This window comes from Falco cherrug, chromosome 5 (genome assembly GCF_023634085.1).
Source record: "Falco cherrug isolate bFalChe1 chromosome 5, bFalChe1.pri, whole genome shotgun sequence".
In the NCBI taxonomy this organism is placed as follows: Eukaryota; Metazoa; Chordata; class Aves; order Falconiformes; family Falconidae; genus Falco; species Falco cherrug.
In genome coordinates this window covers 75751329-75776880 of record NC_073701.1, presented here as the reverse complement: position 1 = coordinate 75776880, position 25552 = coordinate 75751329, and the positions used below count along the sequence as shown (strand labels likewise).

The window sequence follows — 25552 nt, the reverse complement described above, 5'->3', positions numbered from 1 at the left end:
AGATCTCTGTTCTGGGTTTACATGACTGTTTGAGCACAGATGTCCCACTGGGACTTTTCCTCAGTTTAAACACATTTATGTGCATAAGACATTGACAGATGAAAACCTACCAAAGCAGCAGGCCTACACTAAGCTCTTAGCTGGCTCCTGGGAATACTGAAACAAGAAACAAGTTTAAAATTCTGGTTCTGTTGAAGAGAACCTCTGAAGGTGAATTTTCTCATGTAATGCACGCTGGCACGGCAGAGTAGGCAACAGGTACTGATATACCCTTCTAGCCATGTCAGAAATTACTTGAACAGCCATATAATTCTTCACCAGTTGTTATACCAGAAAAGAGATGTTTCCCTTTCAAATTGAAAACTGCATGGTGCGCAGACACCAGTTGTCTTTACTTACAGCCTCCAAATGTAGTACAGACAAAAATGCATCTACCAAAGCAGAGCCTCCTGAACTGTGGCTTTTGCATCACTGATGGCATAAAAACTATTTCCAAATGACATGTGGAGGTAGGACTGCCTACCAGGAGATACTCAGCAGAAGTGTAGCATGAGCATCCCAAATCTGCTATTGTAGGCAATCAGTTTACTACCAGCCTGTAGGTACTCACCTGGAGGCTTACAGAAGTTTCTGTACATAGGTGCTATCACCAACAGTTAATGGACATTGATCAGAGCTATGAAGAGCAGCTTTATCATCTAACTCATTTAGTAGGTCTCAGATTCCATAAAGTAAGAGTAGAAATAACTTCAATAAATGTAGTTTTGTGTTTAATAAAGTATGAGCAAAAGTCATTGCTACTACAAGGCCAGCTTAGCATCAGATATACTGACAGGAGAGGAAATGATCAGGAAATGTCAGGTGAGAAGAGGCAGAAGAGGTAAAGTAGAATTTTCCACTGGCAAAGGTCAGCAAATCTGCCTGGCCATAAGCAACCAATACATACCTGTGTTCCTTGTACAGAACAAGACAACTTGATAGTATTCTTCTGCCTTACAGAGACTGGAAGAATGATAGATTACCGATAAGAAGAGTAAGGGTCATGTTTCTAGCCTCCCAAGACTACCTTGAGAACTCGGCCTCTAAACATAGGTAGGATTTCTTCACTAATAAACTGGACATCAGTTTGTGAGATCCAAGATAAAACGTACATAAACCTGTTAGCAGAGCTCCAGAGAGTCTTAGATTTCATATTGCTGCAACATATTACTTTTTATATATATATCTCACAGCTGCATAGCTTTGTCCTTTACCTTCCATTGCATTACGTGCTTAAGGAGATAAGGAAAGATCTAAAAAAAAGCATACTTATTTCTGAGAACCAAATTTATCTGGATTGGGTGCCTCAAAATCCCTTACTTCCCAGCCCAGGGGCTGGAGTCGCATATGAACTGCTCACGGGTGTAAACAGGGCGTGAGGTGATGGCTGAAGAAAGTTGGCCCTGAGACTGAGCTTCCTGAGGTAGGGGAACGGCCAGGGGAGGGATGGCGGGCCCCGCCAGCCGGGCTGCTCGGCAGGAGGCCGGCTCGGCCCCCGCACCTCCCGGGAGCCCGTGCCCCGCGGTGATGGCGGCACCGCCTCAGGCTCTTGAGAGCTGAGCCCTGGAAACTTTTCGCTGCAACACCAGGTGGTCCGAGCACGCTCGTACTCCCAGATGGGACCGCAGGCAGCCTTTACCAGCTATCGGAGCCGGCCAGGAGCAGGACCCTTTTCCCGGTGCCCGACGAGCAGCCCGGACTGCAGCGGCAGGGACATGCCGGCAGCCCCGCCGCGGCTCCGGGCCCCTGGGCGTCCGGCCGCCACGGCTCTCTCAGTGCCAGCCCCTCCCGCCGCCATCTTGGTAACGCGCCGCCAGGCGGCCCGCCGCTGCCGTGAGCCCGCACACCCCCGCGGGCGGCGGGGCCCCGCTGAGCGCGGGAACGCCGCCGCGCCATGGTGAGGAGCAGGGCGCTGTGGAGCTGCTGCCTGCAGCTCGCCGCGCTGCCCTCGGCGGCGGGCTGGTCAGGTGGGAAGCCGCAGCCGTTCTACGGCTCCTGCTGGAGAGCCGCGGAGCCGCCGCGGAGGGGGTGGAGCGGCACCATGGAGGAGGAGGAGGAGGAGGAGGACGAGACTCCTCACGGGCAGCGGCAGCCCGGGAGGTGAGCGGCTTTCCGGCGGCAGGCAGCGCTCCGGGGGCGGGGGTCGCTGCCCCCGCGCCTTCCTGTGGGCAGGGAGGAACTGAGCCGAGCGGTGCGGCGGCTCCCGCCCCGTGCCCGCCCGGAGGAGCGGCACCTGCCCGACCTGCCGCCCTCGAAGCCCGGCTGGCGGCCGGGGGAAGGGGAATCGGAGCGACGCGGCGCTGCGCACCTGCTCCGAGCGCGACAGCGGGGCTCGCTGGGCGTACGGTACCGGGGTCCCGCCGGGGGAGCGGGCTGAGGCGCGGCGGGGGGCGGTGGGGAGCCCCGCCGGCGGCAGCGGGCAGAGCGAGGGCGGCCGTCCGTCCGCTCGGAAAAGTTGGGTGGCGGGCGGCGAGCCCTGGCTGCCGCCCGGAGAGGAGCCGTGTAACCCCGCGGCCTCCCGCGGCGTGCCGGCCCCTGAGGCGGGGGCGGGCGGTGTGCGCCGCCGGTGCTGGCGCGGCGCGGGAGCCGGGCCATACCCCTGCCCGGCAGCCGGCGGGTGGCGGCCCCCGGACGGTGCCGCGGGGGCCGGTGACAGATACCGAGCAGCGCCAGCAGCAGCTGGGACGGGGAGACCCTGACACACCGATGAGGGAAAGCCTGGAGGAAAAGGTGCTACCTGCCCTCCCGGCGGCACTGCGTGCCTTTCCTGTAAACTGACGGTAAAGTACGCTGCGGTATCGCTGCGAGAGAAACAAGTTATATAATCGCCTATAAAAAAACCACCCCAAAACCAGACAAAACCCGCGCTTCGGAGTATTGACGGCTTAGCCAGTGTTTTCCTTTGAAGAGAAGACGCGAACAGATGTCGGTCGTTGGCATTTTCCTTTCGTTGTATAGAGTGAAGTGGAACGTATTAATAAAGTCATTTAATGTAATTAGTTCCTTCCATCTCAATGATCGGCAATTATCTCTAGCAAGGATTTAGGGAAAGTATTTGTTGGATGGCTTGACGGCATGCAGTTAAGTTTATACCAAACTTCTGCAGAAACGGTTTTTCTAGCGGTGATGATTTCTTACTCTTCTATTTGCTAAACGGCCATTACAAAGCAAGTTTTCAATTTTAAAGGAGAGGACTGTTTGTACTTAGTTTTTTATTTTTCAAACTACATCGACCTTTTTAAAGTGACATAAAAAATTAAAGACAGTGACAGGAATGTCACTTTTGTTTTCTGGCAAAAGACCCTTGAAAATACTCATGCATTTTTTAATTCATAGTACTGGCTTTATCGGTTAATAAAGTAGGAAGCCTGATTCATTTTATAGGTAAGAATTCCAGGAAGACGAGAAGAAATAAGACTTCTTTGTGATATTAATGTGAGAAATATTGCAACAATTGCTTTAGAAATGCCCAAAATTATCTGAAATTGAAATACCTATTTTAAAAAGGTAATGGGAGTTTTCAATACCTGGAGACTGGAAAACCCTTTCTGATTGACTCACTGTGATGGAGGCGACGTTCAGGAGAGGAGGAATTAAGGGATGACAGTGAAACTGTTCAAATATAAATAACAGTTAATTTGGCTTCAGCTTGGTCCAAATCACAAGAGATCTGCAGCCTTTTTAAAAGGAAGCAACTCATTATTATTTTCTTTACTTGTATTAACTAAGCAGAAATCTGCTATTTCCTCAGCCTTTTCAAGCTCAAGATTGAACCAAAAGTGCTAATTCTTCATTCAGAAATAGCTTTAAAGTTCTTTTCTGCAAATGGGAAGGCAGTTGTTTTGTCTAGGTTGAGAAAAATGGAAATGCTGACGTTAATTAGTGCCTTTATATGTAACACCTGCTGCAAAATTATTTTTTCCTTTCATCTATGAATCCTTTTGTGATCTCACGTCAATATTTTTTTTCGGTCAGTTGCTGTAAGTATGTAGTCTGCAGTATGCTGGCTAGCACTGTGATCAGAATCCTACTTCTAATACACCCAGAGCCAGAATCATGGTAAATGACTTAGTCATCTTGTGTCTAAATCCAGCTTTGAGTAAAAACAATTTTTTTCCAAACAGATGTTGCACTTGGTTTCAATATTCTTAGAAAATCTAGGAAAGAAGTTGTTACATACTGTTTGCATGTAATATCTTAGTATTTAGCAGCTGTATAAAGGGATGATTTGGGTTTGAATAGCATACAACTGTGCCCAAGGAGATAAACCTTACAAAGCTGTTGAGCAAAGAGAATTGGGCATTACCAAGTGACACTGTGAAAACACTTAGCTGCTGTTGTGTCCCTACTGTGAAAAACAAGGTTTGATCAGTTGTTGTATGAGTGAAAAGTCAAGTGGTCAGGAATGTATATCAAGATGTATATCAAAGAGATTTTTCTTGTGTAAGACCTGTTACCATGGTTAGAGCTGGTAGTGCTACTGTCTGCTGAGTAAGGCTTATGATAAGATTTCAGTTTTTGTTGCTTATATTGGGAAATAATTTCAGTTGTTTAGGCAGAAATCTCCCATGCTGTGGACTGGTTTTTGAGGGAGGGTTTCAGTGAGCTTCAGCTGTTTCTGATAATGAGATTGTGGCAATAGCAAGTTGTTTATGTGTGTCTATTTAGGTGAGTTATAAAACATTTTGTCTCCTTAAAACACTCACATATATAGGATGGTGCCTTGAAAATTAGTAGATGGCTCACATTTGGGTTGGAAATGTGCCTTGACTCTTCCATAAGAAAAAAACCCTCCAAAACCAACAAACCAAACAGCTTTTAACACTTTTGTTGTTCACTAACAACCAAAGCACTTTGCATTTCATTTTGAGTACACGAAGAGACATCATAATCTGGAGTCACGGGGATAGAGTAGAAGCCTGGTTATATATAGGAAAAGAGGTTGTCATGAAAAATGTTAACGTGTTGTGATGTTTCTAGTTTCCTTGGGTATTTGTGTTTTGCTGTCTGGTGTTCTACCACTTGGAATTTCTTTTAGTGGCTGTGTTTCAGCTAAAGAACCATAAGGGTCCTGTATCGCTTTCTAGCTTTCCAACGTGAAGTTTTGGAGATTCAGAACTTTTCTATTTGGAAAGGCTGATGACCTTCTGGCTTAACTCATGTGAAAGATGTTTTTGAACAGTTGCATTCAAGAAAAGCATATTTTTCAACAAAGAAAACCTTCTAACTTCCTTATCTTAACTGACTTTGAAATGATTTGTTTGGATTTCAGTACATTTTAAGTTATAAATATGTTACAGAACGATGTTATAAATACTTCTGTAAAATCCATATATCTGGGGGTGTATGTGTGTGTACTTACATATACAGACAGAGGAAGAGAGAGAATGTTGTTGGGACAAGCAAAAATTTAGCTTATATTGAAATTTTAGTAGATTTAGAATAAATTCAGGGGAATGATTTTATATTGTAGAGAGATGGCATTGGGACCTGCATGCTTGGACTTTGAAGAGAGGGAATCAAATAGACAAGCATTTAAATATATGTATAAACAAAATTGTATGACTGTATTAACTTAATAAAAACTAGTTCAGTGCTTGGGCGTTGCTGCACTTCCTGGACAACTGAGGTTTTACAGGGTTTTAAAGGATTATTCTTAGTGTAGTCTAGAGAAAGTTTGCATAGGAGTTTGTTCCTTTCTGGCAGGGAGAGAAAAGGAAAAAGAAAATTAAAAGGCTTAGTAAATGAGGTGGAGATAGCAATTGCATAGTTGCAGACATGAAAATGCTGGAGTTGGTTATAAATGAACTGCTTCAGATCCTGCTTTGCCACGTGTATCCTATGGATCAAGGTTTTAGACATGATTTCTATGCACTTTTGTGGAAACAGTTCTTACCTTGTCTCTATGGCCATGCTTTACAAAGGAAATCAGATTTCTACCCTAGTGTGTTCAAGTGGAGCCTTAGTTTCATTATGTGTAGTAGTATTTATTTTAGTCATGTCTAATTCACATTGAGATGTTAGATGGGAAACCTTTACCTTCAGATGGATTGTGAGCTTGTAATATTTTAAAACTTCATTTTATTTAAGAAAAACCTGTGCTGACAGCTTCAACATTACATAGTGACTTAAAATGTTAAACCCAAGATGTATAGGCTATTAACACATGGGTGTGGCTAAAGTACGTTTATAAATGCTGAACTTTAAAGTTTGGTTGCTTTTTCTAATAGTAAACCCCATTTTGGAAAGGTTTGCCTCTGTTACTAGCTAAAGTCATAGCAGCAGACCAACTGAAACTCATGAACTACTTGCACAAATACTTACAGGAGTGGACCCGAGGCTGGAACGCTGAAGTTGGGGTCCAGATCCTGTAGCTGGATTGGTACGAGTTTCATGTTTGCTTTTTTGGAAAAGCTGTGTTGAAATTCTGTGCAAGTGGCAGGGCCATCCATGGAGATTATTGTTGCTGTTGGAATCCAGGGTTTATCTGCCCAGCTGTGCGCATGTGCTATCTTCTCTTATCTTTTTGTGGATTTAAAAAATTGTCTGCATTTGATTTGTGATCCAGTTACTATCTTGCGTACCCTAACACAGCTGTAAAGCACAAACCTTGCTTCTGTATGTTGTTAGCCTGAGTCCTGCAGAGCAGGTAAGAAAACTTTCATTCCAAGTCTTGTGTTTTCAACATTCTTCTCTATACATTTAGTTACATGAAATCAGTTGTTTAGGGAAAGCAAAGGAAAGCACTTTCTGGTGTAGGGAAATTTGACTGCTGCTTTCCTTTGGTGACTGCTTCAGCAATAGCACAGAATTATACTGCTCTTGTGTTTAATCATAATAGTAGTCTATGCTGCTTTTTTGGCATGTGTGATGGCCACATGCCAGCTTCTGGATACATTTATTCAAGACTGCAGTAAAAGATGATAGTAGAGAGGGAAATAACTTATTTTAATAGGCCTGTATAGCTAAAGAAATTGGCTACTGGGTCTGTCATCTCTGTTAATATGCATGGCCCCTATGGGCAACTACTGTCATGTCAGGGATCATAACCTAAACAAAATATGCATGTAACAGCAAACTTCTGTAATATTAAATACAGCTCATAAACATGTTTGGGGACTACAAAGTGCTCGTATTAGACAGGAACAGTCAGCTGGGACACCTGGAAACAAGAGTAAAATAGTTATGTATTGTCTTGGTTCCAGGAAGAGGCATCTTTATGCAGCTGAGACAATGCCCATAGCTGATCAAATTTAACCCAGGGCTGAGAAATAGCTGGCTGCAGGTACTACTGATGGACCTGACTCCAGAGCTTGTTTGCATTTATATCCAGAGGCATGTAAGGGTGTAGCTGATAGGCACTCCTAATGACTATGAATAACTTTCTGTTGGTTTAGTTCCCCTAATGAATGCAAGGAAAATAGAGGTTGGAATGTGTAGTAACGGAGTGGGCTGCCTTTTGGGTGGTAGGTAGCTGCTGAATGTGCTTGGTTATAATAAGAAACATCGCTCTGGGAGGAGGCAGCCAGAGAGTTTAAGCAGTATCAGGACTAAATGCGAATGAAACCTTGGGTAGGGTTTGATTGAAAATGAAATATATTAAGGGTAGGGGGAATCATTGAACCTAACTTGGCGGTGTATATAACTGAGCTACGCTGAGTGAATTCTAAATGGAGGGTATGTAATGAATTACTTCTTTTGTTTGGTTTTGTTTTTTTTTTTTTTTTTAATAGCAGCACTGGCATAAGTAGTTTTTGTTTATAACAGCATATTCCTGTTCTCACCCTTCCCTGTCATAGCTGGTTTGTTGGTATAAACACTTGCATGGTTACACAGTGATGCAGGTGAAAATTAAGTGCTTCTCTATGAGATGGGAAGGTAGGAAGTGACTATCAGCTACATCAGTTTCTTGATCTAATTCACCATGTGGATGCAAATGTTTGTTTTGGCAAGCCTGGAGGAATAATGAGGGCAGAAATGGGTTGGTTCAGGATGGTGGCTGCTTAAGTAATACAGCTGTTGTAAGAATGTGCCTAACAACAGACAACCATGGGTAGATGCTTCACATTTGCTTTATTTGTAAGTATTTTTTCTCTCTGTTATGTCTAAATAAAACTTTGTTTTACTGTTGATCCTCAAAATTAGATAAGAATGATAAAGGTTTCATCCTAATTCTATGAGATTGGCTATGGAGACAGCCATTTCTCTTCCTTCTGTCAACTCAGTTACTAATTTTGAACAGTACACAAGATCACTGTAGAGTCAGGATACTTACAGATCTGTTGAGAACAGAGAACTGGGCTGGCAGCTTATAGCTGTGCTATGAAATGGGTACATTGAAGAATGGAAGAAGGCTGTACTAGCATGAATTTTTTGCTTTGTGGATGTTTGGAAAATAGGGAAATAGGACATCACATGGAATCCCAAGCTGGCTGTTAAAATGTCAGATAATTTGAATGAAAATTTCTGCAGTTCTTGTTGTTGCTTGCAGCTTTTAATGGGAAATCTCAAATAATAAAAGTATTTATAGATCAGCTAGTTGCAAGCTTGAGAGATCTCCTTTGTGCAAAATCATAAGACCAAGAGCATCTCGAATAATTGCTGTTCCAATTGCTGTTGCAGTCAAAAAAATGTGTAGTGAAAGAAAACTTCAAAGTTGCATAGAAGTATAAGGTTTGCAGACAGCTCAGGTTCTTGCTTTGATAAGTCTACAGTGGTATGATGAACAGCCTGAAGTACTGCACAATAGAAGTTTAAATGCATTCAGAATTTTCCAGTCTCAAACTGTTCATTAATTAAAGCAGACAATTTCAGACCTGAAGGAAAAATAAAAGCACAGCCAAAACTTAGCTGGCAGTCATTTTATAGTTGAGTGTGTGGGAGCCTTTTTTCAACAAATGACTTACATGCGCCTAAGTGTTTGCAAATACTTTAATTTGTAGCTGAAATATTTTTTTCCTTTTTATTTCTCTTTTTTGTTTGTTTGTTTCAAGCCAAAAAGTGTTCTTTTTGCAGTCATGAAAAATATGTACGTTGAAAGAAAACTTCCAGGTTGTGTAGCAGTATATGGCTTGCAGAAAGCTCAGATTCATGCTTTGGTAAGGCTACAGTGGTATGAGTTTGCTAGGAATTGTGTGCTGTCCCTTTTAGGTGATGCGTAGTGCGGCCCAGTTCTGGATGTAGTCCATACAGAGGGACAGTGATTAGAAATGAACCAAACTGGTTGTTTCAAAAATAAAGAAAATCTAGGATATTTGGAAAGCTGCGGAATGTTTGCAAGGCAAGTGTAGAGTTGTGTAGGTGTTGTTGAGTTTCAGTAAGCCATAGATTCAAAGTAACTCTTATACTTTCTGGCTTAAGGATTTGTTAAATGAGGACCACGTTTCTGTGTAGGAAAGAAAGATAAATCTGTTCTGGCAGACTTCATGGTTAGTAGTGGTGTCTGTGCATGGCTGTATACTTAGTAGGGGGAACTACATCCATTTCAGTTATGGGGTAGTGGATGTTAGAGGCGATTGGGTGGAAAAGGTGGAAACTCGCACAGTAGATTTTATGCCAATGCATTTCTTCTTCAAATAAGGTTAAAATAATTATGCTTGAAGCTCTGCTGTGTTTAAAAGACTATTTTAAAGGAAAAAAATTAATGTCAGAGTTCTTCTTGTAATGTTAATGTATCCTGCTTCCAACCTTCTTTTGGAACAGAAAATATTAAAATAATCAAAAGTTTAACTATGCATTTTCCTAAATAAACAAAAGACTCAAAGCCGAAGTATTTGTATCCAATTTTCGGTTATATAAGCAATGCTAAAATAAATAATTGACCCCAAACCTGTTCTCTTAAGAGCTATATCCTGTTTACAGGTGTAAGCCTGTTTGCTGGGACATAAGACATGGGTTTTCCATGCCATATCCTGCCTGATCTACAACTTCTCTCTCTTGCTTTGTGGATTACTAGGGCCCCCTTAGTATTTGGTGCTGGAAAACCAGTTATGTGAGCTCTGCATTTTGATTCATGTTAGGCTTCATCCTATTCATCAGACGTGGTTTTCTTCCCCTCTGTCTGGAGTACCTTCTGGCCTCATGGATTTGGCATGACTAATGGTCTCCTTCAGTAGTTTGTATGTCTTGGTCCATTTCCTTTTCTGAATTCATTTGGAACAGTAAAGAATCTCTGAGTGCAGAGAGGGTGGCTGCCTTGTGTCTTGCCTGAGCCTCTCTTACAAATGGTGGCAACCTACTTGCCTTTGTCTGGGGGTAAGTCCCCTCATCCTGAAGGATGGGTTCCATTTATTAAGAGAGCAGTTTAATGCTTTTAAGTAGAATAGTGGTTTTTATCTTTGTTTGAAAGTGTGGAATATATGAGATACCTTCTGGAACTTTACAATAACAAATGTTCACCAAGGACATCACTCTTTCCCCATCCTCCCAAGTGAACACAGTTCCGCTCCAGTTTGATTTTGGTGTCTTTTATCGCTCATAATTTAGTTGGCAATCCAGTGCTTGCATTTATTTCTCAAGTGCCAAGCTATTATTTTTGGGGGGGAAGAATTCAAGAAAGTTGGATGAAAAATCATCTCATTTCTGATAGGGTATTTTCTATTATTTAAAATATACCTGCCAAATCTTGTTTGAGAGACTTTCATTTTAAACTAATGATTGCTGGCTTTCAAGAAACTATCATCTACTTTTTCTTTTAATATGAAAAATTAGATTGCTTTTACTGTATTCCATTATTATTCTAGGATATATTGTACCAGTTTAAATGAAACAGAAAGGAACTGGCAAGATTGATACTTCAAAGGAATGTACAGTTCATCAGGAATACTTTTGTCAGTTAATTGTTTGTAAATGTGTCCCTTTCTTAGGCATGTAAAAGGGCTTAAAGTATTCTGTGAGCACTGAGGTCTTTTATCCCTTCAGTTGCTTATGGAATACTAATGAAAGTAATGTATGTGCATCATGTGGAAAATATGTTGGCAGACAGATACCTGCAGTGCCTTAAATGCTTTGGCATTGTCTTTGTTTAATCAGCATAGTTGATCCCTACTTCCCCTAGAGGTTTATACTTTCAGAATAGATCAAAGGTTTATATGAAAATTTAAGCAAAAGTAGAATTCGCCTATTTTAGAGATGAATGAATAGATAAACAGAAGCTTAAAAATAAAACCTTAGGCACTCCGGTCTCTAATTTAAAATGTCTTGTAGGAACAATAATTATGGTAGTTATATATATTGAAAAATCAGACATCTGAGATGTAACAGACGAATTTCCTGGAATTAAGTACCTATCTGATTAAACTTTCGTGATTTGTTTTCATGATGCTTTCTAGAAGAGTGGATGTTTTATGCTGTGTCTGCGTGCTTTGCTAAATTAATAAGCTGACTTGGCATTGAAAATGCTCTTTGAGGAGTGCCAAAAAACAAAAACAAACCCTCTTAAGTTAAAGTAACAGTTAAAATATCCATTGCTATTTTTGGGGTAGTCTGCCTTTTTGTGGCACTGATTCTTTTTGTTACCATTTCTGTCTGCTTAAAAGGGTATAGAGCAAGTTGCGTGGCTGTTCTATTGAAGGCTGATTCCAGTTAATAGTGGAATAGAGAAAAAAGCCTAGGAGTATCAACAGTTAAATTAAAATTATGATGCAGATGTGATATCTTATTGCTAAATAGAAAATAGGTAAACAGGGTGGCTTCAGTAAAACTATGGGGAAACTATAGACTAGAAAGCAATTACATTAAAATATGATTATGACCAAGGGTGATATTTATAAAAAAATTCTATGAGCAATGTTTTCTGAACATTGTTCATGCCTTATCAGAAGTGAATTGTGATATGTCAGTATTTTATCTCTACTGTATGGCATAATAATGATTATTTTGTTACGAAAATTTCACAACATCTCTTTGCAACAGACACTGTACTTTCTGTGTAGTAGTTGCAGGGATGGGCTCTGTATTTGAAGTTGGAGCATCACTAGTAAATGCATTTGGGTTCAACTTGATAACACTTCTTATATGTGTGTAAAATCTTAGCGGTAATGTTGCAGTGACACTATATTTCTTTTCCCCTGTAATTATGAACTTACGAGGGGCACAGTGCGTTACACAATTTCTAAGAAAACTGTGGGCTTTAATTCTGTTCTCTGAAACTGTTGAGTGGCCTGGCGCTGGTTCATCAGCCCAGTGCTGCTCATATGATCACACAACTGAAGTTTGAGTGTGAGTTAATGAACTAGTAGACAGGCTAAAACATGTGGTGGAGGGTTTTCCACAGACAAACTTCAGTTTCTTATCCAGAATTATTCCTGCACCTAAGCAGTAGATCATGTTATCTGTTCGTTACTGGTCACCTAGTTTTATCTAGGTAGTTTCTAAGTACCAGAAAGTTGTATGCTCTTTACAATAGCAATCTATTAAAAAAAAAAAACAAAAACAAAACTGTCAGAACAACTGAAATGTTGAAAGTAAGTATGGAGGCTGAAGTATTTAGCTTCAACTGAATTGCTTTAGCAACTTTTAAAATAAAATAGAGATATTTGTTTTTTCTACCTTGGATATAATGAGGACTCTATATTCTTAAACTCTGCAACACTTAATGTGCAGTTAGGAATAAGAGACTGACTACTGAGTTCACGGTTTTCTAAGAAATGTGCCAGAATTATGACTTTATAGAAATAAGCTTTTCTCAGTTATTTTCTCACTTTTTTTAGTATTTTACAATGGAATTAAGACCAGACATTGCAGCCATGATTTATTTGATATTTTCCAATTTTCTGTGGCCTTTCACTAGTCAGTTCAGTTAAATGTGTGTGACAATCGTATTTGAAACAGTTACTTTTACTGTTTATTACAATAAGCTTTTCCTTGATTTTGGGCAAAATAGGAAATAGGACCAAATATTTGTCTTTTGTGTTCTGACTTTTCTGTATGTACATGAATCTTGTCAGTAGAAGTAATGTGTTATTAATGCTACAAGAGGCTGCTGCTCTTACTACAAAACAAAAGTCGGTATATAGGCAAATCCTAAAGTACTGTATAGTTGCAGTGTCTCTTGGACAGTTTTGCAGGATCGTATTACATCAGGTACAAAATGTCATTAGCTTCAGGAGGAATTTACTATTCTTCCAAAATGTAAATTAAGGAACCCTTCCCCCTCACTCTTGCAGTTGGTAGATAATAGTGTTAGTATCTGAAGCTGTGCATACTGGGAAGTAAAATTCTGCCTGAACTGCAAAGAGATCTCATGGTTACTTGCCGCAGCATGTTTTTGCAGTCTTTTGTGTAACAGCAACTGTTTTAAAAGCGTATTTTGTTGAGGAAAAAATACAGTAGATCATAAAATGAGAAAGGCAGGCTTGTTTCTGATGTGTGTGAGGGCATTCAATCTTATGAATATTGATGTTAGTCCAAGAAAAGATTGATTAATTTAAAATTTATTTTAGTTCTCCTCAAAAAGATATGGATAAGAAAACGGATGAAGAGCAGCCTTTGACTGCGTGTAGCCAGTATCCTAAAGAAGCGGTGAGGAAACGTCAGAATTCGAGTCGAGGTTCCAGGGGTAGTGATTCTTCCAGGACTTCCAGGAAAAGCTTCAGGCTGGACTACAGATTGGAAGAGGATGTAACTAAATCAAAGAGAGGCAAAGATGGGAAGTTTGTCAACCCATGGCCAACATGGAAATCACCAACCTTGCCAAATATTTTGAAATGGTCCCTCATGGAAAAAAATAACAGCAATGTGCCATGCTCAAAGCAGGTAAATACTTGTATGTTTTCTGTTCCTTATTTAGACTGCTTTTAGCTCTGCTCTAATCAATAAAATAGGACTGTTTCTAACTAATACTTATTAGGCACCTTTTGGAGACTTCTTCTAAATATTGTTATTCTGAATTTATTATCACTTTATTCTTTTCAAAAGGTGGGTTAATACTTTTTCCCTCCTTCCCAATTTATCCGGCTCAGTTTGTTTCCAAAAACAATCCCCCAAAATGGGCCCCCGAACTCAGTCATAAATTACAGTTACAGTTTCCTTTTTAATAGGTGCTACTTTATGAAGCATACCATTAAAATCATTCATATTGCATGAAATAGCTGTGGTATATCTCATTTGAAAAATTTTGCCTTTTTTTTTGCTCAGACTGCCATTTACTACATACATTACGTCTTTCATAAAAATGTAATAAAAACTTGCTGTCATTTACTTAGGAAAGTGTTTGCAAATCTGTTTCTCTGTTTCCATACACGGGAGAAAAAAATTGCATATGCTAAAACTAACCTGAGCAAGTATTTGTACTGAAATACTAGAAGTTCACTGCCAGTTTACTGGGAAACACCATTACTTGGTTTTGGTGTATTGCTTCTGGCAGATACTGTATATAAAGGAGGTAGGGGAAGCAACCTCTGATAGAAGCTTCTTTTTCATGAAGAGTAATAGATACTGGGAAGTCACAGGCTATCTTTGTGGCCACAAGAAGTGTTACGATGGCTACAGTTTTGACAGTTAGGATTACTACTTGGTGTATTTTCTGATGTGTTGACTGTACTTTGGAAAAGCTGTGCTGAAGGGTGCATGACCAGCAAAAGTAGTTTTGAACAAATAAGTGTTACTAATGATTTTAAGCATCCAAGAAGGTATGCTTAAGTTATAAATCTCACAGTCAGTATTTAGCAAAGACCTTACACTTTCCATTTTTATCTTACGTGATTTACTGTGAAGGAAGGAATTTGATCAGCTTTACAGACAGGAAAGCCATGTTGCTTATTAGCACATGATGGTCAGAGGTTTGGGGATTTCTTTAAAGGTATGTGGCATGGAACATGTTTAAGGGAGAAATTATCTTTGTTGTAATAGTTCTGTAATAATTTTACTTCAGAAAGAAGCATGTCAAGCCTATATTGGTCTTCGGATCCCTTCTGACAATTTACTGTTTTAAATTTGGTGTCCTGCTTCTAGACATTACCTGCACCTTGTAGTAGTAACAGCAGTTGTACCTCAGTGTGTATAGTTCTCTAGGAAGTGTGCTGCATTATGCTACTTTGGCCACGTTTGTGTAAAATTCACGCCTCGGCTTTTTCAATTGCCTTTGACTGCTGCCCTATTCTGTATGTGTTCAATAGGCTTTGTATCTTGCCAGCACCAGTCAGAAACCTGGTTAGTGACTAAAGTACCTGGAAGGCAGTGCTGAGGTGTACTACCGAGCGCAGAGTATACTGTGCTCTGATGGCAGTGGGGAACTGCAGCACTCCCCTTTAATTTGCAAATTAACCCTTCAATAAAGGATGGCTACAAAGAAATGCACACTGTACCAGTTGCAAAGCTGTCTCTGACCCAGTTGGGATTCATTCTGGACTGATTTTATTGCTTTGCATATAAAATTTTTTTAATTAAATGCTTGCAGTTATTCAGGAGCTCAGTAAAGTAAATTATAAACAGAAAAACTTAGATAGGGAGATAGGGATCAATGAAATGCACTTCTTGAGTCCTCAGCCATTTCAGTGCTTGTTCCAGCTATGTTTGTTCCACACCTAAATCAACCTTTAAAGCATTTCTGAACTTGTTAAAAATCCAAAGGGCTCCATACTGTATTTAGTGCTGCTGGATAGCATGTCCTTTGAGCCGGCTCCTACTTCAGTTACCACATTGAGAGCGCCTAGTGATATACCCTGCTGTGCTGGGCAGGTTCAGTTTATCTGTAGCAAGTACTTTGCATATGTTATAAAAAAGAAGTATATTATCCAGGATATGTACTTCACTGTGTAAAAGCTCTATGTATTATAATCATGCCTTCATAACAAGCCTATATCATTATCCTGAATGCATAGACTTCTTGTATTTTCATTACAGGCTTTATTAATAATTTTCTTTCAGTGCTGTTGGAGTATCTTTGATTTTTAGTTGTTGGATCAACAACTTAGATTGTTCTTATTTCTGTAAAATCCAGTGGTATTCCAGTATGCACTAAGCGCCAAAAATCCTAAGCTAATTAGCTAGTCTTACCAAAGCGTGTCATGTGTTTCTTCTTGCTTTGCATTAGAAGGAAAGAAGAACATGGGGGGGTGGGGGGTGGGCAGGGGCACAGCAGGAAGAATTCTTGTACCACTCCAGTGATGAAGATAAGACAGTATTAGGCACATTTTGCTTCTGTTGGTAGCTGATTTGACATTAATGCCATATTTCAAAGATCTGTTGCAATTCTTATAGTATTAATGTTTCTGGTTAGTCTGACAGAGAACAAAATGTACTCTAGCAGGATAAAAGTTCCATAAGATTATGTATTTTGTTCATTATGTTGTTTTATCCTGTGGTATGAATTTAAAGAATTTTGTATGAAGTATACTGCCAATAGAACTTGTGTCTGAAATCTTATGAGTAATGAGTCCTTATTATTTTAAAAGGTAATTCTAGGGATTTTAGCATGCTTTTGTAAAATACTTCCACAAACCCAAACAACACCAAATGCAAACCCCATGCACTGAGAAGTAATTTCTTTAGCTATTTCCCTGTGTGATTTACTATAATGGCTCAACAAAATGCCTTATTTCTAATTTCATCCTATGAGGAATCACTGATTTGAATCAAAGAGGCCTGTGTATCACAAACCTGTAGATCTCATACAGAGTCTGCACTTTCCAAATTACACTGCCTTTGTGCTCTTGGTTTGCCTTGAATTTTTGTTCACAGAATTTCATTTAAATAGGTCAGGATACCAGTTGTTCGACCTGTGCTACTCTTTATTTATCAGTCTTCCTGTCTGTGTGTCCTTTACAAATGCCTTTTGTAGGGATTAGGTCTACCTTTAAATCAACTCTTCAAAATATTTCATAATGTTGACCCTAGTGACATCCCTGTAAAACCTTTAATAGTGCAGATGTGTTGTGGTTTTACCGTGGTAGGCAGCTAAGCCCCACATAGCCCCTCGCTACCCCCCCGGTGGAACTGGAAGGGCAAAAGTGCGAAAACTTCTGGGTTGAGATGAAGATAGTTCAATGAGTAAAAGCAAAAGCTGCATGCACAAGCAAAGCAAAGTAAGAAATTCATTCACTCCTTCCCATGGGCAGGCAGGTGCTCAGCCATCTCCAGGGAAGCAGGGCTCCGTTACACGTAACAGTTACTTGGGAAGACAAACACCATAATGCCAAATGTCCCCGCTTCCTCCTCCTTCCCTCAGCTTTTATTGCGGAGCATTATGTCATATGGTCTGGAATATCCCCCTGGTGAGTTGGGGTCAGCTGTTCCAGCTGGGTCCCCTTCCCAGCTTCTCACGCATCCCCAACCTACTGGCTTTGATGCTGTGTAAGCTAAAACATCCTCTGTTATCAACACTGTTTTCAGCACAAATCCAAAACATAGCACCATAGGAGCTACTAGGAAGAAAATTAACTCTATCCCAGCCAAAACTAGTACGATATGTTTGAGTCCCCATTAAGAACTCATTCTTCACATCTGCCAGTTAGCCAGTTCTTTATCTGTTTAGTATTGTTTATAAATATTGCAGAATGCTAATTTTAACAACTAGTTTTTCTCAAATGTCAGCAAAAATAAAGTGGCTTCATTTAGAGTTCTCAGAATAATTTCTAGTCTACCTCTAAACTAGCTACTTAAAAAGAACACTTTCCATTTAAAAAAGTACTTACTAGTGACCTAAATTGCATTATGACGATTAATTATTAACTTCTGTATGATTTTAATTTCTTCGATATAATCTGATTTGTTGACTTAACCACATGTAATTTGGTGGGTTTTCCTAATTTCTTTTTTTGAGTATTATGTTAGTTTTCTGGATCTTCCACTTCTTTTTTTTTTAATTGAAATGTCACAATATAATACTGTCTGTGGTTCAGATTTCTGCTGCCAGTGTCATTCCTGTGTACTTAGAAGAAAATAGAGGTAAGGAAGTGATGCTTCTTGCTTGAAGAAGCAGCAGTTTGTCTCAACCTAATACTCATACTTCGTTTATTCTTGTATGAATTAAGTGATTGTATTGTACTAACCTTATATTCAGCTTTATAGAAGGTTATCTCTTTCTCATTCCTGGAGATGGTAATGAAACTTTCTCAGTAGACATGTCTTGTCCTTAGCTCTCAGAAAAAGCAATTCCGTGAATATTTTATTACTTACAGTAGAATTGCAGGGGGTGGAGGTATGTGTGTTTTGACATATGCCCTCCAAATCAATAAAATATTGTGGAGGAAGTAACTCCCCTGAAGCTGTCAGGACTGTTTTAGCAAGGTAGACTCCTAAAGTCACAGCATCAGCTGGACTTCCAAGGGAGCAGGAGCTCAGCTCTGTATAAGCTTGCTGATTGTGCTAATTACTATCCTAGACCTAGAGAATGAAAGCAGCAGCCATTGCAGGGAGAACTTGACTAGGAATCAGAAGTGCTGGGACAGCTGTGATTTACCAGGGAGAGAGAAGAGTGTCAGGACTCTGCAGAAGCTGCCTAACACAGGAAAATTCTTCTAAAGTGACATGAGGAGTTCAGACCAGAATTGTCTGGGAGGAGAGCCTTAGCCATGCTGTGGCAGAGCTGGAAATGATCAGGCACTCAGAGAAGACCTTTTGTTTGGTTGGGTTTTTAATAGGAAAACACTTAGTTATTACAAATTAAACTTCTGCATAAGCTTCTCAACCAAACTGCAGTGAAGAATGTAACTCGAGTTCAAAATGAGAGAATGAGTGGTGGTTGTACGACGAGTTTCGGTAGATAATGTACAGCCATGGCCTCCTTTGTGCCAACTTGGGGCTACACATAGAGTCAAATTTGGAAGCCGACTAAGCTGAAAGCTGTGTTTTCTGCCTCTGGATTAATTTTGAGCTGAATCAGTTCTGTGATCCGTTAGACTTCAGTGGGTACTCTGTAAGTATTCATGTTGGAACGAGAGGGGAGATGGAGGAAGGTTTCCGTAACTTTGTTACGCAGGAGTATGGATTTAGGTTGATTTGAAGTCATTCACGGGACTACATCTTAAACATACAGGGAGAGTAATAATTAAATTTTAATTGCCTTAAGGCTTCAATAAAACATCACAAGAAGCATAGCTAAGGGCCTGAAGGTCCATGTTAAAAATGAGTTTGTGTTTCACAAACGTTCATTGAATTATTGGCAGGATGGGAAGAGAGAATTGTAAAAGCTAACATTAGCCAAGTGAGGTTAACCTCCCTAGGCTGCTTCTACACACAATGGGAAGAGAGAGAAGGTCTGCTAAAGGCTGATAGAACAGAGCTTTTGTGGAGTGCTGATGGGAACGTGGCATTCTCTTTCATGGGTGGGTTTGTGACTTATTTGTGCTAGGATTTAGGGATGCATCGTTTAGTTGCACGAGTTTAAACTCAAGCATTTGTTACAGTAACACTGTGTATAGATATTTTGCAGGTCGCGGAAGGCCGACTGATTACAAAGCCCTTCTCAGGATGCTGTTAGTGCTTTCACTGCAGTGCTTTCAGACTATTAGTAGGTCTCCTGGCCTGATGGCATACTCCCCAGCTCTCCTATCTCTCTCTTGACAGAGAAGTGAAAATGTTACAGAAACTGAAGATGAAATTAGGAGGAAGTACCTAGGAAAATGGTCATCAAAAAGGCATCTGTTTTGTGTTGCAGTGCTCTGATTGCCTGAAAATATAAACAAAGCATAAGTCTTGACTGTAATGATTTATGCCTTGTATGCAGTTTTTGTTCTGCGGCCAAGTACATTCTGAAGTCTCTCATGCATATTGTGTTCTTTTTCGCTAGGAACTCGATAAAGAGCTTCCAGTGTTAAAACCTTACTTTGTCCAAAAGCCGGAACTTGCTGGGAAGACGGGAACTGGTATGCGAGTCACGTGGTTGGGACATGCCTCGGTTATGGTGGAAATGGATGAACTTATATTTCTTACTGACCCAATCTTCAGCCAGCGAGCTTCCCCTACTCAGCTGGTGGGCCCCAAGCGTTTCCGAGGACCTCCGTGCACAGTAGACCAGCTCCCTAAAATAGATGCAGTCATGATCAGCCATACCCATTATGATCACTTGGACTACAACACTGTAACGAGTCTAAATGAACGCTTCGGGAGTGAGCTACGCTGGTTTGTGCCTCTGGGGCTCTTGGACTGGATGCAGAGATGTGGTTGTGAGAACGTGATTGAACTGGACTGGTGGGAAGAGAACTGCGTCCCTGGCCACGATGCAGTAACTTTTGTTTTCACTCCTTCTCAACATTGGTGCAAAAGGACTGCGACAGATGACAACAAGGTTCTTTGGGGCAGCTGGTCTGTCTTGGGACCTTGGAATAGGTTTTTCTTTTCAGGAGATACTGGATATTGTGTTGCTTTTGAACAGATAGGTAAAAGGTTTGGACCTTTTGATCTCGCAGCCATCCCGATTGGAGCTTATGAGCCAAGGTATGAAAATAAAAGTTTGATCAAAATACATAAATGAAATCATACACATATATCAAAAATACACCCAGAAGTGAAAACTGTAGGTGTTAAAAATATACAATAGAATATAGAGGCAAAAGATGGAAATTGCTGAATGACAAAAAAAAGCAAAAAAAAAAAAAAAAAAAAAGCAGGCAGTAGGCAGTCAGAAGATGGAGTTGAAATGTTTAGGATGCTTGCCTGTGTATGTGTGGTGTTCTTGGAGAGTTTTTTCTTCACTCTTCAGCACAGCAAGGATGTATCAGCTGACTTTCTTCCACAAAAAATGTTGAGTAAAAATCTGGGATTACTTTGTGGCTTTTTTCCTGAAATAGCATCACTTAATCCAGGGCATTCAGATGCCTGCAATTTGCTGTGTTTTTCTCATGCTTCAGTCTTTATATTGGTTTTGCAACTTATCTGGAGATAAAGATGACTTCTTTATAGGGGGACATCTGTTTAAGCATCTGTATCCTACTTACAATGAGGTATCTAAACTTTTAGATGATAACATTCATAATGCTGGAAGGAAAACATGTATAGGCTGTGAAAGAAAGATAGGAATCTCAATAGCGTGGCAAAATCTGGTATCTTTCAAGAATTGCCAGGTACTCTCTTCCGCTTTACCACCATTTCCTTAGACTATCTTCTCAAGCACACACTTTGGCATGCACTGCTAGCATGAAATTTTTTCAGGTGTGGATTTAAATCCGTGGCCTTAATGCCTGAAGGCACCAGTAATATGTCTTATACTAATAAAAATACCGGTAAGAAAAAAATGAATCTGAAAAGGAGAGTGAAATATATGATCTGCTGTTCTGTGGGTGTGTTGGTATATTCCAGCTTGTTGATTTTGAGTTTTCTGTATGTTGTTCAGACATAACATGCTCCATAATTTTTTGGTTAGGTGAGTGGGGTTTTTTGGGGTGGGTTTTTTTGTATTAAGATTCTTTGCAACTTACCCAATGAAAGCAAAGAAATCTTGCACTGAATTAGGTGACACAAAAGATTTACTTTTGTGTTTTGGTAGGTGGTTTATGAAATACCAGCATGTGGATCCTGAAGAAGCAGTAAGAATCCATATCGATGTTCAAGCAAAGAAGTCTGTGGCAATTCATTGGGGGACCTTTGCTTTAGCAAATGAGGTAAATTTCAACACTCTACATGAGTTCACGTTTTTTGAGTGCACAGTCATTAATGAGGCTTTGCTCATGCAGTTTAACCTATGTGTCTCTAGATGTATACTTAAAATGTAAACTTCGTATGAATGAAAAGTTGTTACTATTTGTACTGCTGTCCAAAACAATGCTTAGCTTTTCATAGCCGTGGAAATATTTTATGTAATTAAGATTAATTTGAAAGTACAGAGTTATTGAAAGAAAGTAGAGAATTTCTGATATCTGAAAGCTGAGGAACGTGAAAGGTGGCGACATTTATGCAATAATAAAAGTAAACTCAGCAGTGCATCACTTGGAGACAATAATTGCATGCCCGTAGGTCAATAATCTTTTAATCATGGCTAGTCTAGTAAATAAATAGAATAATGTTTTTAATTGTTGATTCATAGTTAAGTACCAGCAAGAATATGAAAAACTGAATTATTCTGAGTTGTTTTTATTTGTTTATTTTGTTCTCCCCCCTCCCCAGCTCTAAAAGAAGGTTACCTAGGTACCTTCAAAGTGACTAAAAATGCAGTGAAAGGGAAGTAACTACGTCTACTTTGGCACACTTTGTCTAGTAGCTGTTGTTCAGCTTTGTCTTTCCATCAGTTGCACGACTTCATCACGTAATTCAGTCGTGATGCTACCTAGGTTTACCTGATAAATCACGTTTTCTTTAACTTGGATATAACTTTCTATCCATGATGCTTCCAATAAGCTGTGTCACTAGTGCCCACGGTACAAATGCTACTATGTATTTAGAAGCACCAAAAAAAAAAAAAGGGTAATTTCTCCCTGCCGATGCCTTTTTCTGAAACGTTAACAAAATACTGAGGCAGCTGCGGGGGGGCTCCCCCGAAACCAGGCGCGGTTTCCACACGGCGAGGCGGGCAGCGCTGTGTTACTGAACGAGGGACAGCGCCCCCTGCTGGCCGGGAGCGCCACTCCAACCGCCTCGCTGCTCCGCGGGCATCTAGCCCAATAGGCGGCAGATGCCCGAATTTTGGATGGCAGGTTGTGCCTTGCTGGTTACTCTAAAACTGTAAATTGCCATTCTTATCGTTTAAAAACGAAACCAAACATTACATTTGACAAATATCCTCCTCGCCACGCCCCGACCCCCCGTTTTAGATCATGTTTAAAATTTAAACCATTTCTTGTTTAGAGCAGTGATACGCTTTTTTTCCCTCAAATGCTGCAATGGTATCTTTTCCCTCATGTTATTCTTATTTTTCCAGTATTACTTGGATCCTCCAGTTAAACTGAACGAAGCTCTTGAAAGATACGGCTTGAAAAAAGATGACTTCTTTGTCTTAAACCACGGAGAATCACGGGACTTGAGTACAAACGATGGGTTTGAGTAATGAAACGGTAGCATTTCCTTATAAGCCCCGTTTGATTTGAACTAGCAATTAATGTTACAAATATTAATATGATCAACTTACAAAGTAGTTTTTTTGGAGTGAATTAGCTTTTTAGATGCCAGGTTTGTCAGTTTCAGAACTAAAACTTGCATACCAATTTCACGATAAATTTTGCTAGTTATATTGTTTATAAATTTTGAGGTGATCTAAAAACTGGTTAATATATAAGGTATTGTCTGGGAATAACTTGCAGTTTCAGCTCTATGTACACTGATAAATTACTGGGGGTTTTAAAAACTTTTCATCTTACCTGCAGCAGCAATAATAACCTCAGCACAGGACATATTCTTAGAATTAATGGCTGACTTGAATTAGTCATTGTTAGAATGTCATCTCCCAGTTGTTAGTCGTTAGTCTTCAGGTTCTGCCCTGCACTTCGATAGCTTCACTGTGTGTTTTCTGGGGTGGAGTCTTCCAGTACAGCTGCGTTGTTAAAGCACAAGCACGGTAAATTAATTACTTTACTGAGTGCTTCTACATTTTCATATATTGATGAACCACAAAAGCTGAATTTTACAATGATCTAAAGAACTGTGCCTTTTAAAGAGAGATAATTTAATATTGCATCATTGATGTGTAAAACTTACTGCTGGCCAGAGTATCTGCACACTTTCGTTGGTTTGCCAATGTTTTTAAGTTAGGCCTGAATGTGTCTAAAATAACTTTGTCAAATGCAGTCCATGACATGGAAGAATCCCTTAATGGCACTTCTCTTTGCATTGACTTAGCCTATTACTAAGTAATTTTTTTTTTTTTTTATTGTTTAGTGAAAAGTCTTAAGCAAGGGCTGTTGTATTTTTTCTTGTAGCTTCCCTCCAATTTTAAAGTTGAATGAGAGATTAAACCTTGTTAAGTATTGTAAAACTTGGCTAAATGTATCTGTATCAAATTGCCATGCTAATTTACAGAATTAAAGCCTATTGTTGCCAATAAAAAGGGTTGTTATTCTCCTTCATAGTTAATTGAAAATATTTTTTGGTTAATTATTTGTTTTGATCTATGGGGTATGTGTATTTTTTTCGCTCTTGCTGTGCATTACGTTTTATGATCATACTCCATGAAGATAAATAAAAAGACACATTATTTGCCTGCAGTTTAAAGACATGAATTTCTGGCAGCTCATTAAAACCAGTTAATGAGATTTCATGCTAGGAGCAAACTGAAGTAATCTTTTAGCTGTTGACATCTCTTAAAAATGTATATTGGGAAGTCCTAGAAGTCTTGTAGATCTCAGTGCCAACAAAGCCAAGATCAGTTAGTCCAACTTTGTGCTGAGGAAGGGTTCTGGAACAGAGGATTACACTTAAATATAAGAAAAAGTAGCTTATATTACTTTGGTGGGATTCATGTAGAATTATTTAGGCTGGAAAAGACCTTTGAGATCATCAAGTTCCAGCCATTAATCCAGCACTGTCATGTCCACCACTAAACCATGCCCCTAACCACTGTATCTACACGCTTTTTAAATGCCTCCAGGAATGGCGATTCCACCACCTCCCTGGGCAGCCTGTTCCAATGCTTCACCACCCTTTCAGGGAAGAAATTTTTCCTAATATCCAACCTCAACCTACTCTGGCGCAACTTGAGGCCATTTCCTCTTGTCCTGTCTCTTGTCACCTGGGAGAAGAGACCGACCCCCAGCTGCCTACAGCCTCCTGTCAGGGAGCTGCAGAGAGCAGTAAGGTCCCCCCTGAGCCCCCTCCTCTCCAGGCTGAACAGCCCCAGGTCCCCCAGCTGCTCCTCACCAGACTTGTGCCCCAGACCCTTCACCAGCTGCGTTGCCCCTCTCGGGACACGCTCCAGCCCCTCAACGTCCCTCCTGAAGTGAGGGGCCCAAAGCTGAACCCCGTGTTCGAGGTGCGGCCTCACCAGTGCCCAGTGCAGGGGGACGGTCACTGCCCTGGCCCTGCTGGCCACACTGTTTCAGATACCAGCCAGGACGCTGCTGGCCTTCTGGCCCCCCGGGCACACGGCTGGCTCCTGCCCAGGGCTGTCACCCAGCCCCCCCAGGCCCTTCCCCCCAGGCAGTTCCCAGCCCCCTGCCCCAGCCCGTCGCGCTGCGTGGGGCTGGTGTGACCCAGGGGCAGGACCCGGCACTGAGCCCTGTTGAACCTCCTACAAGTGGCCTCGGCCCATCGGCCCGGCCTGCCCAGCCCCCTCTGCAGAGCCCCCTGCCCTCCCGCAGGTCAGCACTGCCCCCAGCTCGGTGTCACCTGCAAACCGACCGAGGGTGCACTCGGTCCCCTTGTCCAGATCGTTGATGAAGACATTAAACAGGGCTGGCCCCAGCACGGAGCCCTGAGCAGCACCTGTGACCGGCCGCCAGCAGGATGTAACCCCGTTCCCCACCACTTGTTGGGTATTTGACAAACATCAAGATTTCTTTATTTGAAAAGGTAATTCTAGTATGGTCTAAGTGTGTTCACCATAATTTGTACAAAAATGGTTTAAAACTACTCTCAGTTGTTCAATGTTGATTTTTGGGAGGGCCTTTCAGGTGAAGCCTCTATTGGGCCTTGTATTTACAGAACAGCT

At 40.8% G+C, this 25552-nt stretch overlaps 1 protein-coding gene across 3 annotated transcripts; it reads left to right on the top strand.

Moving 5' to 3' along the window:
* The first annotated feature begins 1525 nt into the window (after nt 1-1525).
* Nucleotides 1526-23974, top strand: NAPEPLD (N-acyl phosphatidylethanolamine phospholipase D). 3 transcript variants are annotated; one of them, XM_055710651.1, is made up of 5 exons: nt 1526-1936; nt 13482-13794; nt 19769-20415; nt 21464-21578; nt 22832-23974. In XM_055710651.1, the coding sequence occupies exons 1-5, from the start codon at nt 1656-1658 to the stop codon at nt 22955-22957; spliced, it is 1482 nt and encodes a 493-aa protein (XP_055566626.1). In that variant the 5' UTR covers nt 1526-1655; the 3' UTR covers nt 22958-23974. The 3 variants fall into 3 exon arrangements, with proteins under 3 accessions (XP_055566626.1, XP_055566627.1, XP_055566628.1); XM_055710652.1 differs by having other exon boundaries at nt 1845-2139; XM_055710653.1 differs by lacking the exon at nt 1526-1936 and adding an exon at nt 4025-4098.
* Nucleotides 23975-25552: the final 1578 nt, after the last annotated feature.